The 21060-nt window shown below is 36.7% G+C and overlaps 1 protein-coding gene across 1 annotated transcript; it reads left to right on the top strand.

Moving 5' to 3' along the window:
• The first annotated feature begins 368 nt into the window (after positions 1–368).
• NTS (neurotensin) lies at positions 369–16190 on the top strand. Its single transcript, XM_071549943.1, has 5 exons — positions 369–518; positions 598–675; positions 4771–4832; positions 10854–11078; positions 13059–16190. The coding sequence occupies exons 2-5, from the start codon at positions 615–617 to the stop codon at positions 13203–13205; spliced, it is 495 nt and encodes a 164-aa protein (XP_071406044.1). The 5' UTR covers positions 369–518; positions 598–614; the 3' UTR covers positions 13206–16190.
• The last annotated feature ends 4870 nt before the right edge of the window (positions 16191–21060 follow it).

Genomic DNA, 21060 nt, shown 5'->3' with positions numbered 1-21060 from the left:
GTTCTCTCCTCGGCTCTTCCCTCTGTTATAGTGAAAGGTTCTACAGATGAAAGACAGCGCATCAGGCGTCAACCGCACGACGACCGCGCCTGACCCCGCGCCCGGGGACCAAGCACCTGCGGAAACTTTTTTCTTTTTTTTTGAAAAAAGAAAGCAAACCCAATGAAATGGGGACCTTTCCAGATAACAGGATAGTTCCCTTTCGGGAAAAGCCCGTTGAGGGCGCGCCCCGCGGCGGTGGGTGCGGGGGCTCGTCGCGCCCCCCGGGGCTCTCCGTGCGTCAGGCGGCTAGTGGCGTCAGCGCCGGCGGGCGCGGAGCAGCGCGGAAGGGGCAGCGGGAGGGGGCATGGGGTATGGGGGGAGGAGGAGGGAGGGATCTTCGTCAGGAGGCGACGGCGGCACTGCGTGACATCACCCCGCGGCTTATATAGTTGGGGAAGGGTCTCGGTCCCCCGTCTGGTGCCTGCAGCCGCCCGACAGCACGTGTGCAGAGGGCGCTGAGCGGCGGGGCTCTGTCTGTCAGTCTCTCTCTCTCTCTCTCTCTCTCTCTCTCTCCCTCTCCATCTCTCTCTAGGATTTATGGACTTTTCTTCCTAGAGGGCAGCGCGGCAAGGATGAAAGCCCAGCTAGTGTGCGTGGTGCTGCTGGCCCTGTCCTCCTGCAGCCTCTGCTCAGGTAAGTCTCCGCTGCCGCCCCGCGCCGTGTGCCGCCGGGCGCGCCCCGCACCGCTACCCGGAGCCTCCCTGACCGCTCGGCACGGAGTCGCTCCCGGAGCCGTAAGAGGAACCGAAAGGAAGGAGATGAGGTTACTTCGGGCTTCCCCGGCTGTCCCCAGTAGACGCACGGGAGCTGGACCTGATAACGGGCTCTGGCCAGCATCAAGTGTTTGTATCACTCCCCTAACTTTCTTCCTTTATATAAGCCATTCCTTCTTAAGGCATCCATACCATGAAAGTAAGTGTAGTCTAGTCATTGGAAATGTAAGTAAGTGTAGATCATCTGCTTGGTTGTGCTGCCTCATTCCTTGTTCATTGAATATCATGTATTTCAAATTATGATAGAAATTATTATTTCTGCAACTCATGAATAGCTGATGTAATCCAAATCAGCATAATATGTATGCATTTTAGTCACTTTCTAGAGAGAAAAATACAATTTTATTATCTGGGGAAAAAATTGCTAGCAACTGATCTGAAATTATGACCAAAAAAATGCTGAAGCAGATGCAGATCACACAATGGGAAGGTTAATGTAAATGCATTTCTTCTCCAAGAGCACCTGCTTTAGAAAATTCAAAAGGAAGAACATTTATTAAAATGAATTGCCTGCTCCTTTGGAAAATGATACATCTTAAGATGTGCCATTTATATCCCAAGTTTATGACAAAGAATGGGTATGGTGTTGATTAAACAGGTAAACGCACACAGACAGGAAGCAGAATAGCCTTCAAAATCCACTGTTAACTAACTTGTGGATTACTTTGACTTTTAATTCCACAAAATTTAACAAGTAAATTTACAAATAGCTTTACTTTTCCACCTTGGTATTCAGGAGGACTCAGAATTCCTAAGTCTACCTTTAGATGGAAATTTCCAATATGTATTCCCCTGCAGAAAAAAATGCAACACATAATACATGCATTTCATTACAGTTTAAGCACAATCATTCTGTATATTGTAGAGAACTGCTGATCTTAGTGACAAGGCTTAACACTGATTTTTTTCTGCCCATGTTTTTTTAAGCTTTTTAAACAAATTCTTGTATTCTAGTGTTTGCAATGAGGCAGTTTCAAATTCATCTCTTTGTAGAGCCTGAATGAAAGGCCGCTAAAATAAAGAAATTCAGTGGAAATTAGAATGGGTTGATTAAAAAACAGAAGCAAAATTTTATATGTAACTAACATTTGCTGGTTTATTTGCTTGAAAATTTGAAATAATTTTTGAATGAGAATAGACATGGAGAAGTTTGTGTGAAGGGGTCCAAATCAGTTTTAACTAAAATGGGCAGTTATGTCATAAAAGAATATAATATTTTTTTAAATAATTGCCATCAGGGGAAAGTATATACCTGTAGAATAGTACTGTTCTTGTAAAGTATGAGTATATGAATAGAAACCATTTTTCTTGTCAGTAGAACCGAGAAGACATCAAACTGTGTGAATTTCCCTCTGATCTGAACAATAATGTGTAACCAGACTTTTTATACATTGCTTTTTGAGGCTCTGCTCTCTTTATGCTTCTGCTCCTTATCCGTCTCTTTCATTCCTGAATTACCTGGACTTGCTTCCCTCTCTTCCTCCAAGCCTTGCTTTATTCTTCACTCAAGGAATTTTGACTAGACTCCTAAATAATGTCCTCTAGACTTTTTTTCTCAATCCAAATGCTTCTTAATACCTACCCAACTTTTCATGGCTGCAGCTATCTTCTAACTTTGATGGTGTGGAACTTAACCTTCCATTGTTTATAGAATACGAAAATCAGGTGCTAGCCAGCCTTTTGTTGTTCTCAGCTGGTATGACCCAGGACTCCAAAAATCATGATGCTGTCATTGTGTGTGCTGCTCACACGTTCACAGGAGTTGCTAACATTGGGAGAAATTCAGCTGAGGTGATCTTGTACTGCCAGCCGAGCTCTGGGTGATGGCAAAGCAGTTAACAGGTCAGGTAAAGCTGACAGCAGTGAAAGGCATTAGGCTGGAGATTAGTTACTAGTGATTTGCTGTAATACTGATCTACAGCCAGTCTTATTTAATATGAAAACTTTAAATACTAAATAACACTCATTGTAGATTAGTACTACAGCAAGTTACATCAATGCAATAACTTCAATGCAAAATGTATTGTGTTGGTAATGCAAAGGTGAGCAGAAGCATTCCTACAGAGGAAGGGGATATGCATAACAAGAGGTTTTTGATGACCTAAATAAGAGAAATGAGAAGTGGTGCAACAATATGAAATGCAATAGCTTGTGAAATAATACCAAATTCTTGTTAAAAGCTCCTTTTAATCAAAGCACGGTCATTGGAAATGTCTGAGGAAATAACAGACTTGATCATATTACCTGACACTTTTTTTGTTGTTGTTGTTCTTGTGTGTGAGATACTGAAATTTTTCAGCCATGAAAAACAAAAAACAAAAAAAATGTAGGAGAACTGCCCTCTGTAGCTAATGGTAAGCATTCAGGTTGTTAAGTATTGAGGCTTCTGATCCAAACTGTACTGTTATATGCTCTCTTGAGAACCAATCAGGCACAGAGAAGGGTTGGTCTGATGAGTTGGAAAACACAAGGCTATTACAAAAGAGGAGAATAAGTGAGAGTACAATAACTCTGGGCATTGCCTTTCAATGAAGCATTTATGGGATTTGCATGGTAATGGTTTATGTTTAAAAAGGCATAGTGATTTTGCACCTGTTTCCTGATCATCACATAAGTACACACCAAAAATCCAAGCTGGAAAGAGCTGTGATTCCTCTCAAAAATATTACAAATAGAAAAGTATAATTTATAGTGTAGGAATTTATATACAAACCATGAAAAAAATGGTAATTACAAACAAATTATCCTTGAAATCAGAAGAAACTGAACACTGATAGTTTTGAAAAATTTCCCAAAGAAGAAACACAGTGACAGTAGTAAGGTTTATTAAGATTGAACATTATAATGATTGGCTTCTGTGCTAGCAGAAACCCGTGACAGATTAGGACATATTTGTGTGAAAGGGTCCCTTACAATCTCATGTTCTGTGAAAGGTGGTGGTGACACAATATGACAGTGATCCCTGAAATGAAGACATAGGCAGAATCTATCCCCAGATTCAATGGTGGGATGTTATGTGCCAACAATATTGATTGTTTTAATGAAAGTGGGATGTCACTTACATGAATATGGAGTAAATTGTGATTTAGTTTGGTTTGAAATATTAATGTATTGTTTGGCTTTAGACTAGTGGTATTCCAGGAAGGCTAAAAGCTATGTGGATCATTGTTTCACTTAAAGACTTAAGTGATTTCTGTATATTTCTCCTTTAAGCTGTGATTGCTGCTACAGTTTCAGGGCACCAGGTCTTCATTGTGTTTCTCTACAGCTCAAAGTAGAATTGTGTGTTTTCTCTTTTTACAACAATTTTTACCCTATTCACCAAACCACAGGTCTTTCAAGCCTACTGAGCTATCAAAGGTCAATTAAATTAGTAAAGAAAACCCCAAGACTTCCAGTCAGAATGTTTTCTTTTTGTTACATGAATTGTCAAGAGCTTGTGTCACAAACTGTTCAAGCTCAGTTCCCTTCTATCAGTAAATGTATCCTCAATTTGACTAAGAATAAGCAAGACTATTGATTAGTAATCAAGTAATCATAACTACTATTCACCTAAAGTTTTAGCTGCTACTTAAATATATATTATTTGAAAATAAATACTCAAATTCTTCTTCCAAAGTAAGCAGAGATAACAAATAGTTCTTATGAAAATCATAATAATTTTGAAGGAAGAATATTGCAGCAGGGTTTTTTTACTGAAAGGGCTGCACTTTATTGGCTTACCATTGAAGTGAGGTTAGTGAACTGTCAAATTCACCTCAGTAGCTTGATCATGCTTTAGGAGTATAGATTTTAATATCTTATTACTGTAAGATGAAGACTCCTCACAGTCCCTCTAGGTCATTTTGCTAGATTGTGTTTTTCAAAATTCATTGATATAAGTTCTGTATACTGAATTGAAATGTCTTATGATTTATATTCAAATAATAAACATATGTTTCTGGTTTATTCCCAGATTCAGAAGAGGAAATGAAAGCATTAGAAGCAGATTTATTGACCAATATGTACACATCAAAGGTAATAATTTTTCCTCCTTTAGCTGTTGGGGAGGGAGGAAATGAATTCTCATTACAAACCCAGAAGTCTTTGTACAAAATAATAACCTATGGTCTAGACCAAGAAGTTCAATGTTAGGTTTTACTTTGGTGCAAGATTTTCTCCAGTTCAAAGGGAATTTAAAGGTGTTGATGTGACACACTAAATATGTTCCTCACTTGTAACACTGGTACTTTCATTAAACTGTCAAAACTGTTATGTGCAGAAATGTAAATTTATGTAAGGAAATGTGTTTCCTATATGATTTTGCCTGATGAAAGCTAAATTAACCTTGAGTCAAATCTGTAAGTGCTATGTTTATGCAGAACTTTTCCTATGTGCATATAAAATTAGGACAGTCATAAAGCTAAAGTTGTTAATACATATGCTGATTTTGGTTTAAGAATTCAACGACAGTATTAGTACAGGAACATGGGGACATGACTGTGAAAATATTAACCTGATAAATGGCATTTCCTTCACAAGTTGCCAGACTGTGAATGATGTACATGTTACTTAGTACAAACAAGTAAATACTCAGTTACATCATATTGACAAGGTGAAGCAGCAAGTGTTGCACATATGTATTGAACAGGCTGATAGACAAATAGTTTCTCAACACTATTATTTTCCACAAATAATCTAAGCATTATATATGTCTAATATATTTTCAGCAACATATTAAGGAACAAACCCTGAAAGAAGTGCCATGGGTTTAGAGGTGAATATTTTAATTCATTGTTCCAAAGAAGTTCAAATGGTGCTTAAATTTAATGGAAAATAAAATGAGAAATGAAAAATTTCTTTCAAAAAACCATAATTTCTTAAGCCAATGACTAGTTGAAGAAGGACAAAACCTGCCAGAAAGACTTCTGAATTTATGGTATTTGCTTATATGTGAGCTTTTCCACAGCATTATGTACTAGACTTGAAGAAGAAATGAGGCCAGAAAATACGCTTTTTTGTTCTAGCCTGGCAGTTTCTTAGGTTTCTGTGTTCTTTACCGACATGGTAATTAACCTTAGATGACAAATAAACCTGTTTGCTCATGGATACAGAAAGATTTAGTAGGTACTTTTTTTCTTAGACATATTTAAATGTAGGAGTCTGACAAAAAGTTATTTCTCTCTGTGGCAAAGCATAGTATGCCCTGAAAGGAAAACCTGCAGCTATTGGTATTTATGCTACTGACTTTAGTGGATCTGTGAATGTAACTTTCATATTTTCCTCCCTCTCCACAGAACACAAGCTCAGGTAACTCAAAATGCACAAAAATATTGCACCAGTTGACAATGCAGTGATGTTTGTCATGATAGTCTCATGTTGGCTTATCTCATGTAGCTTGCTATTCAACTTCTTTGTGGTATCTGCCACCAATCAAGTGACACTTGAAGTTAACAGAATTATACTGCCTTAAATTACCATCTAAAATTCATTATTTTAGACACTATACGTTGTCTCCTGACATCAAAGTAAGGCATGGTGGAACCACTAAAAAGTCTTGTACAAGAGGCATCAAGTCTTGTACAAGAGGCATACCACTAATTACATTCATTAATGAAATGAAAATTTTTAATTTTCTTTTCTGTTGTCCCCTGCTAGCTTTTAACCCCTCTTAGAACCAAAATATGACTCTGGTGTGATAGACAAGTTTTGAAGATGGTGTGTGTAATAGCTGTCTTGTGCCAGCGACCTGGTTCCACTTGAGGGTAATCACTGCTAAACGGCATTAACTCTCTTTGACACTGAATTGGTAATAAGCAGCAAAGGAAACCCTGACAATTCAAATAGCATTAAGATGGGGGGAAAATAGTGTTTATGAAAGCTCAGATCTAAAAGTGCAGCAAAGTGGATTATCACTTGTACGTTTAGTATTTGACAGAAAAAAAGTCTACCTAAGTAGGCACTTCTGAAATATAACATCAAGACTACAGCTAGGGCTTAAGCACATGCCTTTTGCAATGTTCAGTAGTCTGTCCAATATTATGGGAAGAGTTGCTGGATGCCTTTGATGTCACAAACTGTTGTCTGGTGTCTGCTGCCCCTTTTCAAGCTGCTCTTCAAAGCCATCCATATGCAGAATCATTCTTCGTCCTTTGAAGTATGTCCATGAGTATTACAACCTGTCTTCAACATTTAATAGAGTTTATCACCCTTACCTGTTACATCTCAAAGAAGATACAAGAATCAAACATATCCTTAAAGTGCTTTATCTAGCTTTTCTAAAAGATAAAATCCAAAAAGCCATTTTGAGGAACTGGTAAAACAACACCTGACATGTCACAAATATGTGGACAGTTACCTCCTGTCTCTCTTTTGTATATCAAATAGAAAACTCTATTATTATAAAAGAAATAGCTCTATTCCCAGCTTCCTAAATACTTGCCTGAAACCACTACTTGCATGAAGTATGTCCTGAATTCATAAATGACTGAGACTATGTTAGTTATGGGGGTGGGGGCGGAGGGGAAGTTTACCTTCAAGAATATATCATCACTAGAATTTACTCCACCTCTAAGATCCTGCCTGACATTAGTTTTATGAAGTTTTGGACGCTCTGAGATTTTCATTGTTCTAGGATGCCTATTTCTGACTGTATTTGCCCAGAGAGTTTGGCCTCCCTTTCAGAAGAGCTGCTTGGGAGTTACTGACTTCCTGACTCAGTCATTACATAAAAACTCATTATGGACATTAGTACACACCATGGAGAACTTCTGCTGTAACAGAACTCAATACTATATCTTATTAAAGATAGAGAATATTTTCATTATTTTTATGGTTAGAATCTGAACAAAATTATACTACTATTCTTGAAAGGAACTATAGAGATCCTACACTAGCTTGGGTTTTTTGCTTCATTACTACTCTTTGTGTTTTTATCTGCTTTCACTACATAAAGAATATAAAAACTGGATAACTCAGCTGTTTTTCTGAAGAAAATAACATTTTGGAGGTATGCTTTATAAAAAAAGAACAGGACAAACCTGTTGTCAAAGAATGAAATGTTCTCAAGCTCATTTCAGACTTTAGATAAAATTCTCTCAAGATACCTGAGTTGTGGGAAATGATGTATCTGTGTCTTACTTCAGAAGCATGTTGAACAATGGAGATGCAGACATCATGTTCTCTTCAGTATTAACACTTTTTAAATTCTCATTCATGCTGCAGTCTCTTTTGTTCCTTCAAATCATTCCCAGATATTTTTAAAGTTAATCTTAAAAAAAATTTTTCCATCTTGGCAGGTAAGGGTTCCTGAAGTTCTTTTGTGTACATGTTTTTCAAGACATTTATTTTTTGAGCTACTGTAGTTGATATTTCTTAGACCTGTGTGGAAAATATATCACACATTGGAAATTAACAGGAATATTCGGATTATCGTCATCTGAAACCCTGAGGCATCAGTGTATACCTTTAGGATGACTGCCTCAGATTTTTTTTTATAACCTATAAAGCAAAGCTGTCTGATTTTAGTGCTTGCTGTAATAGTGGAGCAGAAAAATAACATGACTACTCTCTTTAAGTTACTGGACATGACCTGGACAACTCCATGTTCAGCTAAAAAACCCCCAAAGATCATCCTCTTGACTGAAGTTCTTAATTGTTTATAGTCTCATCTTGTGAGCTGGCAGCAGGGTAAGTCAGAAGCTGGTGTAACCAAGTAGAAATACTTGGAAGTGATATGTGCATAGTATTAATAGGAATTAGGCTCTCATCACAAATGAAGCATGCTTGCAGACAGTGCTGCAAAAATGTTTTCTCTTAACCTCAAAAGTAGCAGCTAAGAGCAATTTCACCTAATGAAGTCTGCTATTTAAGTATTTTACTAATATACAGTAAAATTCCTTTAAGCATAGACACGCATCAGGCTGACATAAAGTAGTAACGTTGGACCAAAAAGATTCTATAAATTATGCAAGAAGGCATAACAAATTTCCCTATCCTTTACTCTTCTGTTCTTATCCACTGGAATATTTTTGGTCTTTTTAAACTCAGAAATCTCACCTGCTCATGTACCACTGCCTGTAGATTTTATGCTCCATTGCAATTTAACTGTTGCAGTGGTAGCTTAAATTTCTTTTGTCTACACAGGAGAGAAAAGTACACTAGAAAAGCCTCCTCATTTGACATGGAAAGCTCTATATTTTTATGCTTCACAATTGCCAAGGACACTTTGTCTTTTTCCTAGTTTAAATTGTATTAATCAAATTAGATATTGTGCAAAGAGATTAATTTTACTTGAACCTGTCACATCTCTTCAAATAATTTGCTAGACTAACTAGGGCACTTAGATGGGGCAACAGATGAGCTCAGAGTAAACAGTGCAGAACCAATTACAACCTTCAGAATAAGATCTGAGATATTTGTTTTCTTCTTAGCCTCAAAACAAAATACTCTTTCCTTATTTTTTCTGAAACTGTGTGGAATCTGAGAACACACCGTGGTTCTATTGAGGGGCAAAATGATTCTTACTTTGAAAGGCGTACATGCATCAGATGTATATTGGAGTAATGATCATGGCTAAAAGGGAATACTCTTGCTAATAGTAATGCCAGCTTTTCTTGTTTCTTTCTCACTCCATTTTGTTTCTTTTCCCTCAACAAATAAGAAGGTATGGTGAATATACAGAAATCTTGCATGCCATGCCCCTTTGTTTGGAAAGTGCTCTAAAGAAACAGATTGTGTGATTACCTGATGTTCAGCTAAGTAAGCACTGCATCCAGGCTCTCAATTTACTGCTGTGAAATATGTAAAAGGCAATGTCTGTGTTAGTGTAATACCTATATTTAACTTCATACTTCATACATCCACGAAAAGAAGCAACTACATTTCAGTTCATAGGCAAATTTTAATCCTGATGTGCACAGGAAGGAAGTTCTTGCCTGTAATAAACAGGAATTTGCTATCTGACTTTTGATTGGAGAGGGCTATGTCACCAGTTCCAGTTTAACGAAATTAATTTCTGTACTAACCACTAAAAGGAATACAATGTGGAAGAAATAATAGTGGGAGAACCAATAAAGTGGCAAAGACATTAAAAGCAATAAATGAGGTAGGAATTCACTTTTTCACTTACTTTATTCCTATTGATAATCAAAATGGAAGAAGACTCCTGCTACAGCTGCTTGGAAAGAACAATGCCAGTAGAAAAGTAAAAAATATGTTTCTCAAAATATTTTAAAAGAGTTTAAAAGTTAAATGGCTCATAAATAATGCAAGATGTTGGAAAAAGCAAAATTTGAGACAAACCACGATGAAATTTCTTTATTTCTATCTTTCGGTAACATCTCTGAACCGATTCATTATGGACCACCTAAGTGCAGTTGGTCTCAGTTTTTCAGTCTAGTTACCAAGTCAGGAATACTTTGTTTGTACAGCTCTGCTTTATCTTTGCTCCATCTTCCCTCTATAGTCTGGAGACCTTCATTTAACATCTCCCAGGCTCTTGACTCTCCAGCATCCAAAATTCCTGAGGCTTAACAGATTCTGTAACTTCAGACCCAGCCTCATCAGACTGCTCATCCTGAAGCAGTGACTCTGTTCTTTTCTCAGGGAATTTTGAAATGACTGGTATTTGTTCTGAACTGGGGAGGAGCATCTAGTTAACCACAGGCATCCAGCTTGGATTCCAGAACTGGGAATTCATCCAGTGGGTTTGATTCATTGTCCTTATTTACACCTGTGAATTTATATTATATTAATTTCCATCTGTGTTTTGTTTGTACCTATGCAGAATGACTATGAAATGCTGCCATTCTGGTTTGGTAGCAGTTCATTTTTTTTCGTTATGTATATCTACCTGGGGGGTAAGGCTGTGGGGAAGCAGAATTGGTGTGCTTAATAAATGAGCTGTCCTAGGTTCAGCACTCTATAATTATTGTCTAGAAGTTGACCAGATGAAAAGTACTTCAGGAACACAAACTTGTTCCTAACAAAATGTTTGACTGTTGAACATGATTACTAAAAAAACAAAATATGTTCAATAGTGGGTATTTTTATTTTCAGATTAACAGAGCAAAACTTCCTTACTGGAAAATAACACTGCTAAATGTCTGTAATCTTGTCAACAACATGAACAGTCAAGCAGGGGAAACAGTAGAGGTAGATGAAGAGGATCTCATTTCAGGAAGACAGTTTCCTTCTGCTCTGGATGGCTTCAGCTTGGAAGCAATGCTGACAGTATATCAACTCCAAAAAGTTTGCCACAGCAGAGCCTTTCAGCACTGGGAGGTAAAACAAACTGTCCCAAATGCATGTTTAAACTTTTGTTAAACTCTCTCTGGCTCTATTTTAGTGATGTAGAATCCATATCCATGTGACCCCCATCACATCTGAGTTTTCTTTCCCTTTTTTTGTATTCTTTAAACCTCTAATATGCTTCTTTCAATAAGAGTTGTGATTTAGTGTAGTTTCTGATGAGCTGAGTTAGTGTTTCTTAAAACAACCTATGGATAAATGAGAACTTTCCTTAACTACATTCTTTCTCCACTCTTTGTAGCCATTCCAGATAACCAAACAAACACATAAAGGTGATCTTTATGCCAGAACACATAATTAATATCTGCTTAACAGAAGTGAAGTTAGTGCAGATTTATTGAGGCATAAATAAATGCGGTCAGTGGTTCTGTTTTAAGACCCTTAAGGCAAACTAGATTCAAAATGCATGAAAACATGCCCATTTGTACATACCATTTTAGTAGGTACCTGGGTTTCTGATCATTGCTAGGAAGCTGGCAGCAAGGTAACATCTGCTTTTTGTTTCCTTACATCTCAAGAGGACTCTGGAAGTTGGCATTGTGATTGTATGAAAATTACTGCTTTTAAACAGGGATTGTTTGTAGTCTATGACATTTAACTTAATGCAGTGATCACACAGAAACACACTAGGCAGCATTCCCTTGTGTTGTTAGATAATACAATAAAAATGGTTCGTGTATCAAATATATATATATCAGTGTCCCTAATGACTTTCTAGTAAACCAAATTTCTTCAGCTATCTTAGGTTCATAGACAGTCTGTTGGAATTTTGATTTTTTTTTCCTGAATCGTAGCTCTTTATATACAGGTTTGTTCTCCATCCTCATCTTTGGTTGGGTGGTCCATAAAAAGACTGCAACATCTCTGAGAACCAGAATTTTCTGAGGACTATCTTCATGAGTGCAGTTTTTGCTAAAAAGGGGCTACCGTAGAACTGCATATGCAATACTATGACTCAATCACGGTTGCCTGCTTTGCAGTTGAATCACCTCTTGTGGTGGTTGGGAATCACCACTCTTAACAGAACTGCATGTGAAATTGAAAAAACATATTCCTCTCTCAGCTTATGAACACACTTGTGCAGTGGAGAGCCTTACAAGACAAAAAAAAAAAGAAAAAGGTATAAACCCAGAGAAGGAAGGATTGAAGAAGACTTGAAATAAACTATCTAATTGTGATTGGCTCAAAAGTTTGTTTAAACCATGACAGTATTTCCATACATTTCAATAGAATTTAGATGAGCTCTCGTTTATTAAGCAATTGAGTAGCAGAGTTTGATTACTTAGGGAAATGCTAAGGTGGGTATAAAATTGTTTTGAGCTTAATGCTTTCAGCCAGACAGTAGGACTGTACTTGACCATGGAAGGACGTGGTGAGAGAATGGATGAAATCTTAACAGATAAAGCAAAAATGAATCTAAACAAAACACTTGAAATTTCAACTCCCAAGTAAAACTCAAAATACAATAATGTATGAAATTTTGATTGACAAGATTTTAGCTTCCTTGTGCTTTATTTAGTTTCTAATTTGTTTATTACACATTTTGATTTTTTGGCTGTAGGAAGTTGCAGAATAAAATATTGCTCAAAAGCTGAAACTAGCAAGCAGTGCAGGTGTTTAGCCTAAATGTGTGATTACAGACTGACAATCATTAGGAAGTTTTCAGTCAATTTGCATTTTAATACAAGGAGGATATGCCAGTTTTTCTGTCTAGTCAAACCCAATAATCTCATTTGTTTCAGTGGAATTTAAATATCACCTCTATAGGATTTAGCTTATCTTTATCCTGCTCTTAGTTTTGTCTTGAATTTTATCTTTTTTTTTAACCCTTACAATTAAAGGGTTTTCTCGGTGGCATATGTTAAAATAATATTTTTTTAAAAATTCTTAGAGTTTATAATCTTCATTACCCAAACATGCTGATAACTTTGTGTTTCTTCTTTCATCCTACAGTTACTTCAGCAAGATGCTTTTGATCTGGAAAACTCAAGCCAAGAAAAGGAAATAATGAAGAGAAAAAATCCCTATATTCTGAAACGGCAGCTACATGTGAACAAAGCTAGAAGACCATACATACTCAAGAGAAGTTCTTATTACTGATGCGTCAGAAGAAAACAATGTATATTTAGTTTATAGGTAACTGTGCGTTATGGTTATCTTACCTAAATCTAAAATCATACTTGTGTGAAAATATACTATGGAAAATCAAGATGATAACATAGCTATGTCTTTTTTGCAATTGCTGTTTCTTGATTGTGAATTTTTCCTACTTGAGATTAATTGGACTAACACATTTGAAAATAAAACTAGTTTTTAAGCATGATGTATTGTACAAAACCGAGATTTCAACATACTTACTGTCATAAATCCTACTGAGAATCTTACAATTTCTCATTGCAACACCTCAAACACGTATATGTTTGCAAATGTTTTTATATAATATACTAGTAAGAACTGCCACAGTATTTTATGTATTGGCTGGTTTAATTTGTCAGGGAATAGGTCTAAGGAAGGTAATACTATCAACTATTAAATGGCAATTTCAAAGTTAATATTTTTAAATAGCCTGCTTGTGTAAGTGAATTTTAAGTTCTTGACTTAAAAACTTACCACTGAAAACTAATAATTTAAGAAAATTATACATAATGAAACTTTAAAAAAGTGAGTGAAAACAAACCCAAATGTGCTTCAGAGTCTTGTGTACCACCAGCTAAATAATTTATTACATCACAAAAAGAATATAGAGTGTTAATGTAATCTATGAATACTCAGGAAAAAAAAAAAGCCAAAACCTGATCTATGTCTCAGTGCTGTCACTGTTAAAAGTCAAAATAGTAATCTGATTACCTGAGAAACTTGGGGAAGTATGTAAAGGATGAATTGAAATTAGAACATCTTAAAGTTAAAATTAAAAGGCATGTCCTTTCCCTCCCTCTACAAATTTGTAATAATAGGCACCTTCAAAGTTTAAGACAAGTCTTCGAAGCTAACAGAGAGGGAAGTTCACAGCATGGGACAAATTGTTTTCAAGCATGAGGAATCAATTGCCACCTGAAAGTTACACATTTTCCAGCTCTGAGTCTTTGGTGTGTGCATGAAATTTGGGATCTCAATTGTTCTGGGTTCCACTTCAGAGCAAAACAGGCTGAAAGGACTGGGGGCTACAGCATCCATCAAAATAGAGGGATAGTGCAAGACTTTGTTTTTGAAAACTTGTCTGTTTCCTGTTTGAGGTATTGTCTCAAAGCAATTCCATTGTAACAAATGGCAACTACATCAACAAAAAAACCAAAACAAACAAAACCGCCCAAAAACCAAAACCAAACCATCTCCCTCCCCCAAAACCAACAAAACAAAAAACCCAAACCAAACCAAAGAAAAAACCAAACCAAACAATACACCAAACTTCTCAACCCCCAACTCCACAAAAACAGAGCATTTCTGCATTGTTTCACAGCTTAAATTTTCTGTCAATTATTGTTAAACATATACAGGAATATGGATAGAAAGAACCCCATAACAATGGTTATACCAACTTTGTTACATGGGGTGGGGTTTTTACGGATTTTCACTGTATTAATGATAACTGTATTTCTTTTTCTCATTACAAATATTATTAATTGGTTTATTCAATAACCATTAAGTGTATAGACTAGCAAGATATAACTGAGCATACACTGGTTATCATAATAAGGACCAGGACCCCAATACAGCAAAGGACTTAAGCACATTCAGTCTTAATATTTTAGATGCCTAATGTGCTTAAGGGCTTTGCTTAAATAAGGTTCTGGTAAATTCATACTACTTACTTTTTTTACAAAATTGTCATGTAATTAGACTGGAAACCCAGTATGCTGTCAAGTGATTAACATCCTCTTTCCAACAAATTGATAAGATTCGTAGTCCTATTATGGTAATTTTACAATCAAAATTATCTGAAATAAAGCAGAACAGAGTCTGTTCCAAAATTCACTGCTAGCAGTATATAAGGAAAAAAATTAAAAAGGAACTTCAGATGGCTTTTTAATGGGAAACACAGAAGAATGATACAAATAAATAGGTTACCATTATATTTTTCTCTCATACTCAGCATAAAAGAGCTAAAATAACAAATGCCGGGTACAATAATGTGCTCTTCATCTGATAGAGAATGTACACTTTTCAGAAACAAAAACACCTTTCCATGTTTCATATTGGAGGTGATTTAGATATTCAGGGTGATGGCAGAGGACCTCAAATGATGCTATTAACTGTTTCACCTTTATCTAGTGCTCCACACTCAGGTTGGACTTACCTTGTGGCTGTGTACTTGATCCTTGCAGTGCACAGCTAACCCATTAGTCAGACTGGCTGAAAATGGCTTTAAATAACCCATTTCCTTTCAGCAGACCATGAATCCACACACAGCCAGCTATTGTGTGTCACTGGAGGAGGCAGAGCTTAAAGTATGTCAGGAAAGTATTGCTTGTCAGGTGTCCCTAGTCTCTGATGGAGTAGTCCAGGGACCTGTCAGAGTGACAGCCTAAGGTAGATAAGGAAACAAAATCCATAATTGTAACATGGTCAGTTAAGCTACAAAAGTCAATGCTAGCAATTCAGCTTATTGGTCACTCATGAAAAGCAAGCATAATAGCATTAAAATACCAGAAAACATACTTAAGCCTAAGAATTAAGCTAGGCACACAGAGCTGTTAAAGGAAATTTTGAAGTCTGGGAGACCTTTATTTGCTTTAAATCTTCTCTCACTTCTAGCCATGTCTACCTTCTGATAACCTCCCTCTGTGGAATTGCAGCCTTTCTTCAGCCTTCACTTTTGGATGATGGCAGCAAAAAACCCCAAACCTGACAGGCTTATGCATATTTGTCACTATTTCACACATTCTTTCAGTGAGCTCCTCAGTGTGCCTACCTTGTCCCTACCTGTGCATTGCCTGCAAAATCAGTGTTATATTTGCAGCAGTACTGAGTGCTGAGTGAAGTTCAAGTCCGAGGAGGCTCTCACAATATGTAAAGAAACTAATTCAGAAATTAAGACAGCCTCTCTTTTCTTTCTCTTTTTTTTTCTCTTTTCTTTTCTTTTCTTTTCTTTTCTTTTCTTTTCTTTTCTTTTCTTTTCTTTTCTTTTCTTTTCTTTTCTTTTCTTTTCTTTTCTTTTCTTCTTTTCTTTTCTTTTTTCTTTTTCCTTTTCTTTTTCCTTTTCTTTTTTTCTTTTCTTTCTTTTTTCTTTTTAGTTTTTTCCTCTCCCCTCCTCTCCTCTCCTCTCCTCTCCTCTCCTCTCCTCTCCTCTCCTCTCCTCTCCTCTCCTCTCCTCTCCTCTCCTCTCCTCTCCTCTCCTCTCCTCTCCTCTCCTCTCCTCTCCTCTCCTCTCCTCTCCTCTCCTCTCCTCTCCTCTCCTCAACTCTCCTCTCCTCAACTCTCCTCTCAACTCTCCTCTCCTCTCCTCTCCTCTCCTCTCCTCTCCTCTCCTCTCCTCTCCTCTCCTCTCCTCTCCTCTCCTCTCCTCTCCTCTCCTCTCCTCTCCTCTCCTCTCCTCTCCTCTCCTCTCCTCTCCTCTCCTCTCCTCTCCTCTCCTCTCCTCTCCTCTCCTCTCCTCTCCTCTCCTCTCCTCTCCTCTCCTCTCCTCTCCTCTCCTCTCCTCCCTTCCCCTCCCCTCCCCTCCCCTTCCCCTTCCCCTTCCCCCTCCCCTTCCCCTTCCCCTTCCCCTTCCCCTTCCCCTTCCCTTTCCCCTTCCCCTTCCCTTTATCCACAAAGTGGATAAAATATTTTCAGATTGAGAGATTTAATTTTGCAATGTATGATAATGGCTATTCCTCATACTCTTCTAGTGAACACACAATGGAGACATAGTTGGTCTTGATCTTTATTCTTGTTACCCAAGATTAGTTATCAGTTTGCACTATGTGGTGTCAAATTGAAGATAGAAGCCATCATTATAACTGAGTGTTGGAGGCCAGAAAGAGGAACAGGTGCTTCTAATATTCACCAAGGTTCCAGACAGATCCATGATGTACTCCATGTCAAAAATATTGGACTGACTGAAAGCAGTCAGAAAACGAGAGTTGCAGAGAACCTACAAAATAAAGTGTACCAACTCCTGTGACATACTGATAGACTCAGAACCTGTATCTCGCTCTCCAGGAATCAAAAAAGTGGAAGGAAGGGGCTGACCTTCACAGAGAACCTGAGGAATGAGATTTTCATTGCTACCAAATCCAAGCATTCAGAGTTCATTGGTGAGGCTGTAAAAACCTGCAAATAGATAGACAGATAGATAGGTAAGGAAATAAATATCCCTGACATAAAAATAAATTAATAAACATGTGTCAGAATATTTCTTTCTTTCCATTTATTGTACTTCTAGGGAGCATCTGAATCAGATTTCTAAGGTTTGTCAACAAGAGGAGCTAATACATATTTGTTTGTTAATGTTCATTGCTACTGAAAATTTACATTCTCATCCAACCTCTTGAATCTAGCAGGTGTCAGATTAAGACACACACAAAATCATAATGTTAATGATAGATTTCAAAATTCAGATACAGGATGTAGGGATGGGTCTGCCTCACCAAACAATCAGACAGTGATGTAGAAAGATCTTCGTGGTACCTCAGTAGTTGGCAAGCTTTGACTGAATGACTGCTCTGGGGTAACAATATGGGAAAATGACATTCGAGCCACCCAGGAACTTTTGGAGGAGTGTCAGCTATGAAGAAATATAAGTCCTTCAGAAACTCTTAGTTGCCCAACTAAGACTTGCTTTTTCTGAACAGATGAAAATATAAGAGCTGATGTTTCAGGAAATGCCTCAGATTCCTTTGTATAAAAGGATGAGATTATACAAGACTGAACTTGAATTACCAAAGAGTAGAACTTGTCTCAGTTCCCAGTGGGTCAAGTACCAGTCTTGTTCTGTCACAAAAGTTACAGTCTTACTAATCTGGAACCATTTTCTATTTTATTCTTGAAAATCAATTGTAGGAATCTTTTGCAGGATACATTTCTCTTATGGATACATAAAGGGCTTCTCAGATTGTCTACACATTGCTTTTATAAATGACTGCCGGCAACCTGAAGACCTCTGTCCAGGTGCAGTGTCTTAAACTGCTTAATGAGGTGTTAAAAGTATGAGAATGAAAAACAGCTGTATTTGTACACCAGTGAATCTAATGCTGAGGATAGACTGGAAATATCCTAAAAGAAAATCTTGATATCATTGTTGCAACTTTTTTGGATTAGTTATTTAAAAATCTAAGCAGCATAAAAGATTTTTATAATCAAATATTTTAGAATTTAAGATTGTGTTACCGCTATAGGTATTTAACTCAAGGTCTAAAATGAATGTGTAGAAGGAAAGGAAGGCAGGAAGGAAGAAAGGAAGGAAAAAAGAAAAGAAAGAGAGAAAGGAAGGAAAAAAGAAAAAGAAGAAAGAGAGAAAGAAAGAAAGAGAAAGAAAAAGAAAGAAAGAAGAAAGAAAGAAAGAAAGAAAGAAAGAAAGAAAGAAAGAAAGAAAGAAAGAAAGAAAGAAAGAAAAAGAAAGAAGAAAGAAAAAGAAAGAAAGAAAGAGAAAAAGAAAAAGAATAGAAAAAGAGGAAAAAAGAGAAAGGAAAGTAAAACTAATATGTGCTATATTGTGCATTGTTTTCTTAAAATTGTCGTGGAGCAATATGACATGGGAATCATTTTATCTGGAACAAATGGTATGGTTTCTCCAAAAATTTTTTTCCAAAACCATTGTTTATATGTACTAAAAAAGTCCTAGAATCAAATATCATAAAGCCTTTTATTAGGATGCAGAAAGAGAATTTTTTTGAATCAGTAATCAAATCCCTATGCTTAAAATACAAACATTCTTGTCCTCAAAAAAACCCAAAAGACCAAAACAGAAAAGATAGATTTCCTATTTTATAGCAGGTATAGAGAAGATCTTAGAAATAATTTATTTAATAGCTCTTGCATGAATTAAATCTCTTGGTTATTTTTGTGTACTACCAAATCCTTTGGGTAGTTGTATAACCATATACTGTAGTAGTTGTTGTGTTTTGGTATCTTATTTAATGATCTTTTAAATAAAAGAGCTGTTTGAAACAAACAATATGCCTTTTGTTCTGTTCCAAAAGAAAGAATCAAAAAAATGACACTACATGGAGCAAAGGTATATGTGCATGTACTCAAAAATGAAGAATTTATTCAAATTATTCTTAATTTTGTGGCAAAGAAAGTATAACTTACAGGGATAGGTAACTGCAGAATACTATGGTACCATGGTACTTTTGCTGATTGCTGCAGAAATAGACAATAATGACACAAATTTCTAAATGTTTGTCTTTAATATGTATAAAGCACTGAAGTACCAAGACTGCAGCTGCTTTTGAAGATGAAAACCTTGGCAAATACTTAACTTCCATTCTCCTCAAAGGTTTCCATTTACTGAATGCAAATTTTTCATGATAGTGGAGTTAAGAGTTACTATTGTAAGACTTGACCTGTAGAGAATGAGAACATTAGAATTTTGATTTTTTAATAAATATTGCATGTATTCCACTTAACCTTTGTGGTTTTCCAGATTTCTGTATTATAGTGTTGAACAAGAAATTGGGAAGAAAAATGCAGATAGGGAGGTAATGAAAAAAAAATGTGGGAAGAAAATAATTGAGTTCCTTCTCTTTGGCTCCAACCAAAGAATGTCAGAGCTAGCTGAGGGAGGTATAGATCATATGCTGTTGGAGGGAGGGAGAAAAGGAGGGGAAAGTCAGGGCAAAGAAATAATACTAAGTCCTGCTATCATAGTGTTAGTTAAGCATGAAAGTGTACATAGGCTGCATGAACTAAAAGATATAGGGTGTTCTGAAAAAGAAGGGCGAGTTTCCATCAAAGGATTGGGAAGGACCATCATCTGGCCACCATTCCCAATACCTCTCTTGAATCAAGACAAGCAGATTTGAACTGAGAGGGTTCACACTGAAAGTTACTAGTCTGAAACTGGAAATACTAAAGAAAGCTGATCACAAAAAAAGAGGGAGTGCATGGCAAGGGTCAAGAATTACATGAATCAGAGTTACCTCAGTCATTCAGTAAGCTGTGTGGAGCCTGGACCCATTGAATAGGTCAAAAATACAGATCATTGTTAATAGTTTGGGGTTCTCAATGCCAATCTGCTCGGGTTTGAGAAGACTTGTGGTTTGAATCCATGTCTCAAGCAATTAGCACCATTTTGTCACACTGGTCTCAGAAGACATTGTGGTGTCCATGCAGGATGCAAGGAGGACCTTTTAGGGGCTATGAAAAAGTGCAGTGGAAAACTTAGCTCCAAGAAGGCTGTACCATAAAGCAGAAGCTCATTTCATTCTTGAAAGGTAAAAAGAAACCTACATTTTTAGGTGTACAAATTGATAGATCATACACTACTTATCTTCTCTTTGCCCTGGTTATTTTGTTAATGTTGCTTTTGTTTTTCACTCTGCTGAGATCACTTATTGCAATTTATGAAAGTATAACGAAAAAAGTGAATCTTTATGAATTAAATTATTAATGAACCTTGGTATTTTCTATCTGTCTTCTGATTCTCATCTACCATAGCACTAGTCCTAGTCCTTCTTCAAATTGCTGTGCCATTTACTCTGGTTCACTTAGCCTGTTAACTAATTGGTCAGAATAATGTATTAGTGAAATAAAATAACTTGTGTATAGTGCATTTTACCTGTATTAAATTTTATCTCATTTTAGATGAATACAGTTGCATTTTACCTTGAATGTTTCACATTCTACTAAAATTCCATTAGTCTGCAGTTATACAGGTTCGTTTTCATCCCTTGAGCTCTTAAATACAGACTTGTTATTTTTAATTTGTGTCATATTGTTCCAAGATGCATATCTTTTTCAAACTGAAATACGCAGCTTGAGAAGTCAAATCTGTTGTTTTGAATGTTGGTATGGAGCCTACCTAGGACCCCTACTC

Source organism: Pithys albifrons, chromosome 3 (genome assembly GCF_047495875.1).
Source record: "Pithys albifrons albifrons isolate INPA30051 chromosome 3, PitAlb_v1, whole genome shotgun sequence".
In the NCBI taxonomy this organism is placed as follows: domain Eukaryota; kingdom Metazoa; phylum Chordata; class Aves; order Passeriformes; family Thamnophilidae; genus Pithys; species Pithys albifrons.
This window is presented reverse-complemented; position numbering and strand designations above follow the sequence as displayed.

What these genes read in the sequence shown, in the direction of transcription:
- NTS (XM_071549943.1), top strand. Translation starts at nt 615, where the DNA reads ATGAAAGCCCAGCTAGTGTGCGTGGTGCTGCTGGCCCTGTCCTCCTGC. An exon ending in CCAATATGTACACATCAAAG is followed by an intron (nt 4,833 to 10,853) that starts GTAATAATTTTT and finishes TTTTATTTTCAG; the next exon opens with ATTAACAGAGCAAAACTTCC. An exon ending in GAGCCTTTCAGCACTGGGAG is followed by an intron (nt 11,079 to 13,058) that starts GTAAAACAAACT and finishes TTCATCCTACAG; the next exon opens with TTACTTCAGCAAGATGCTTT.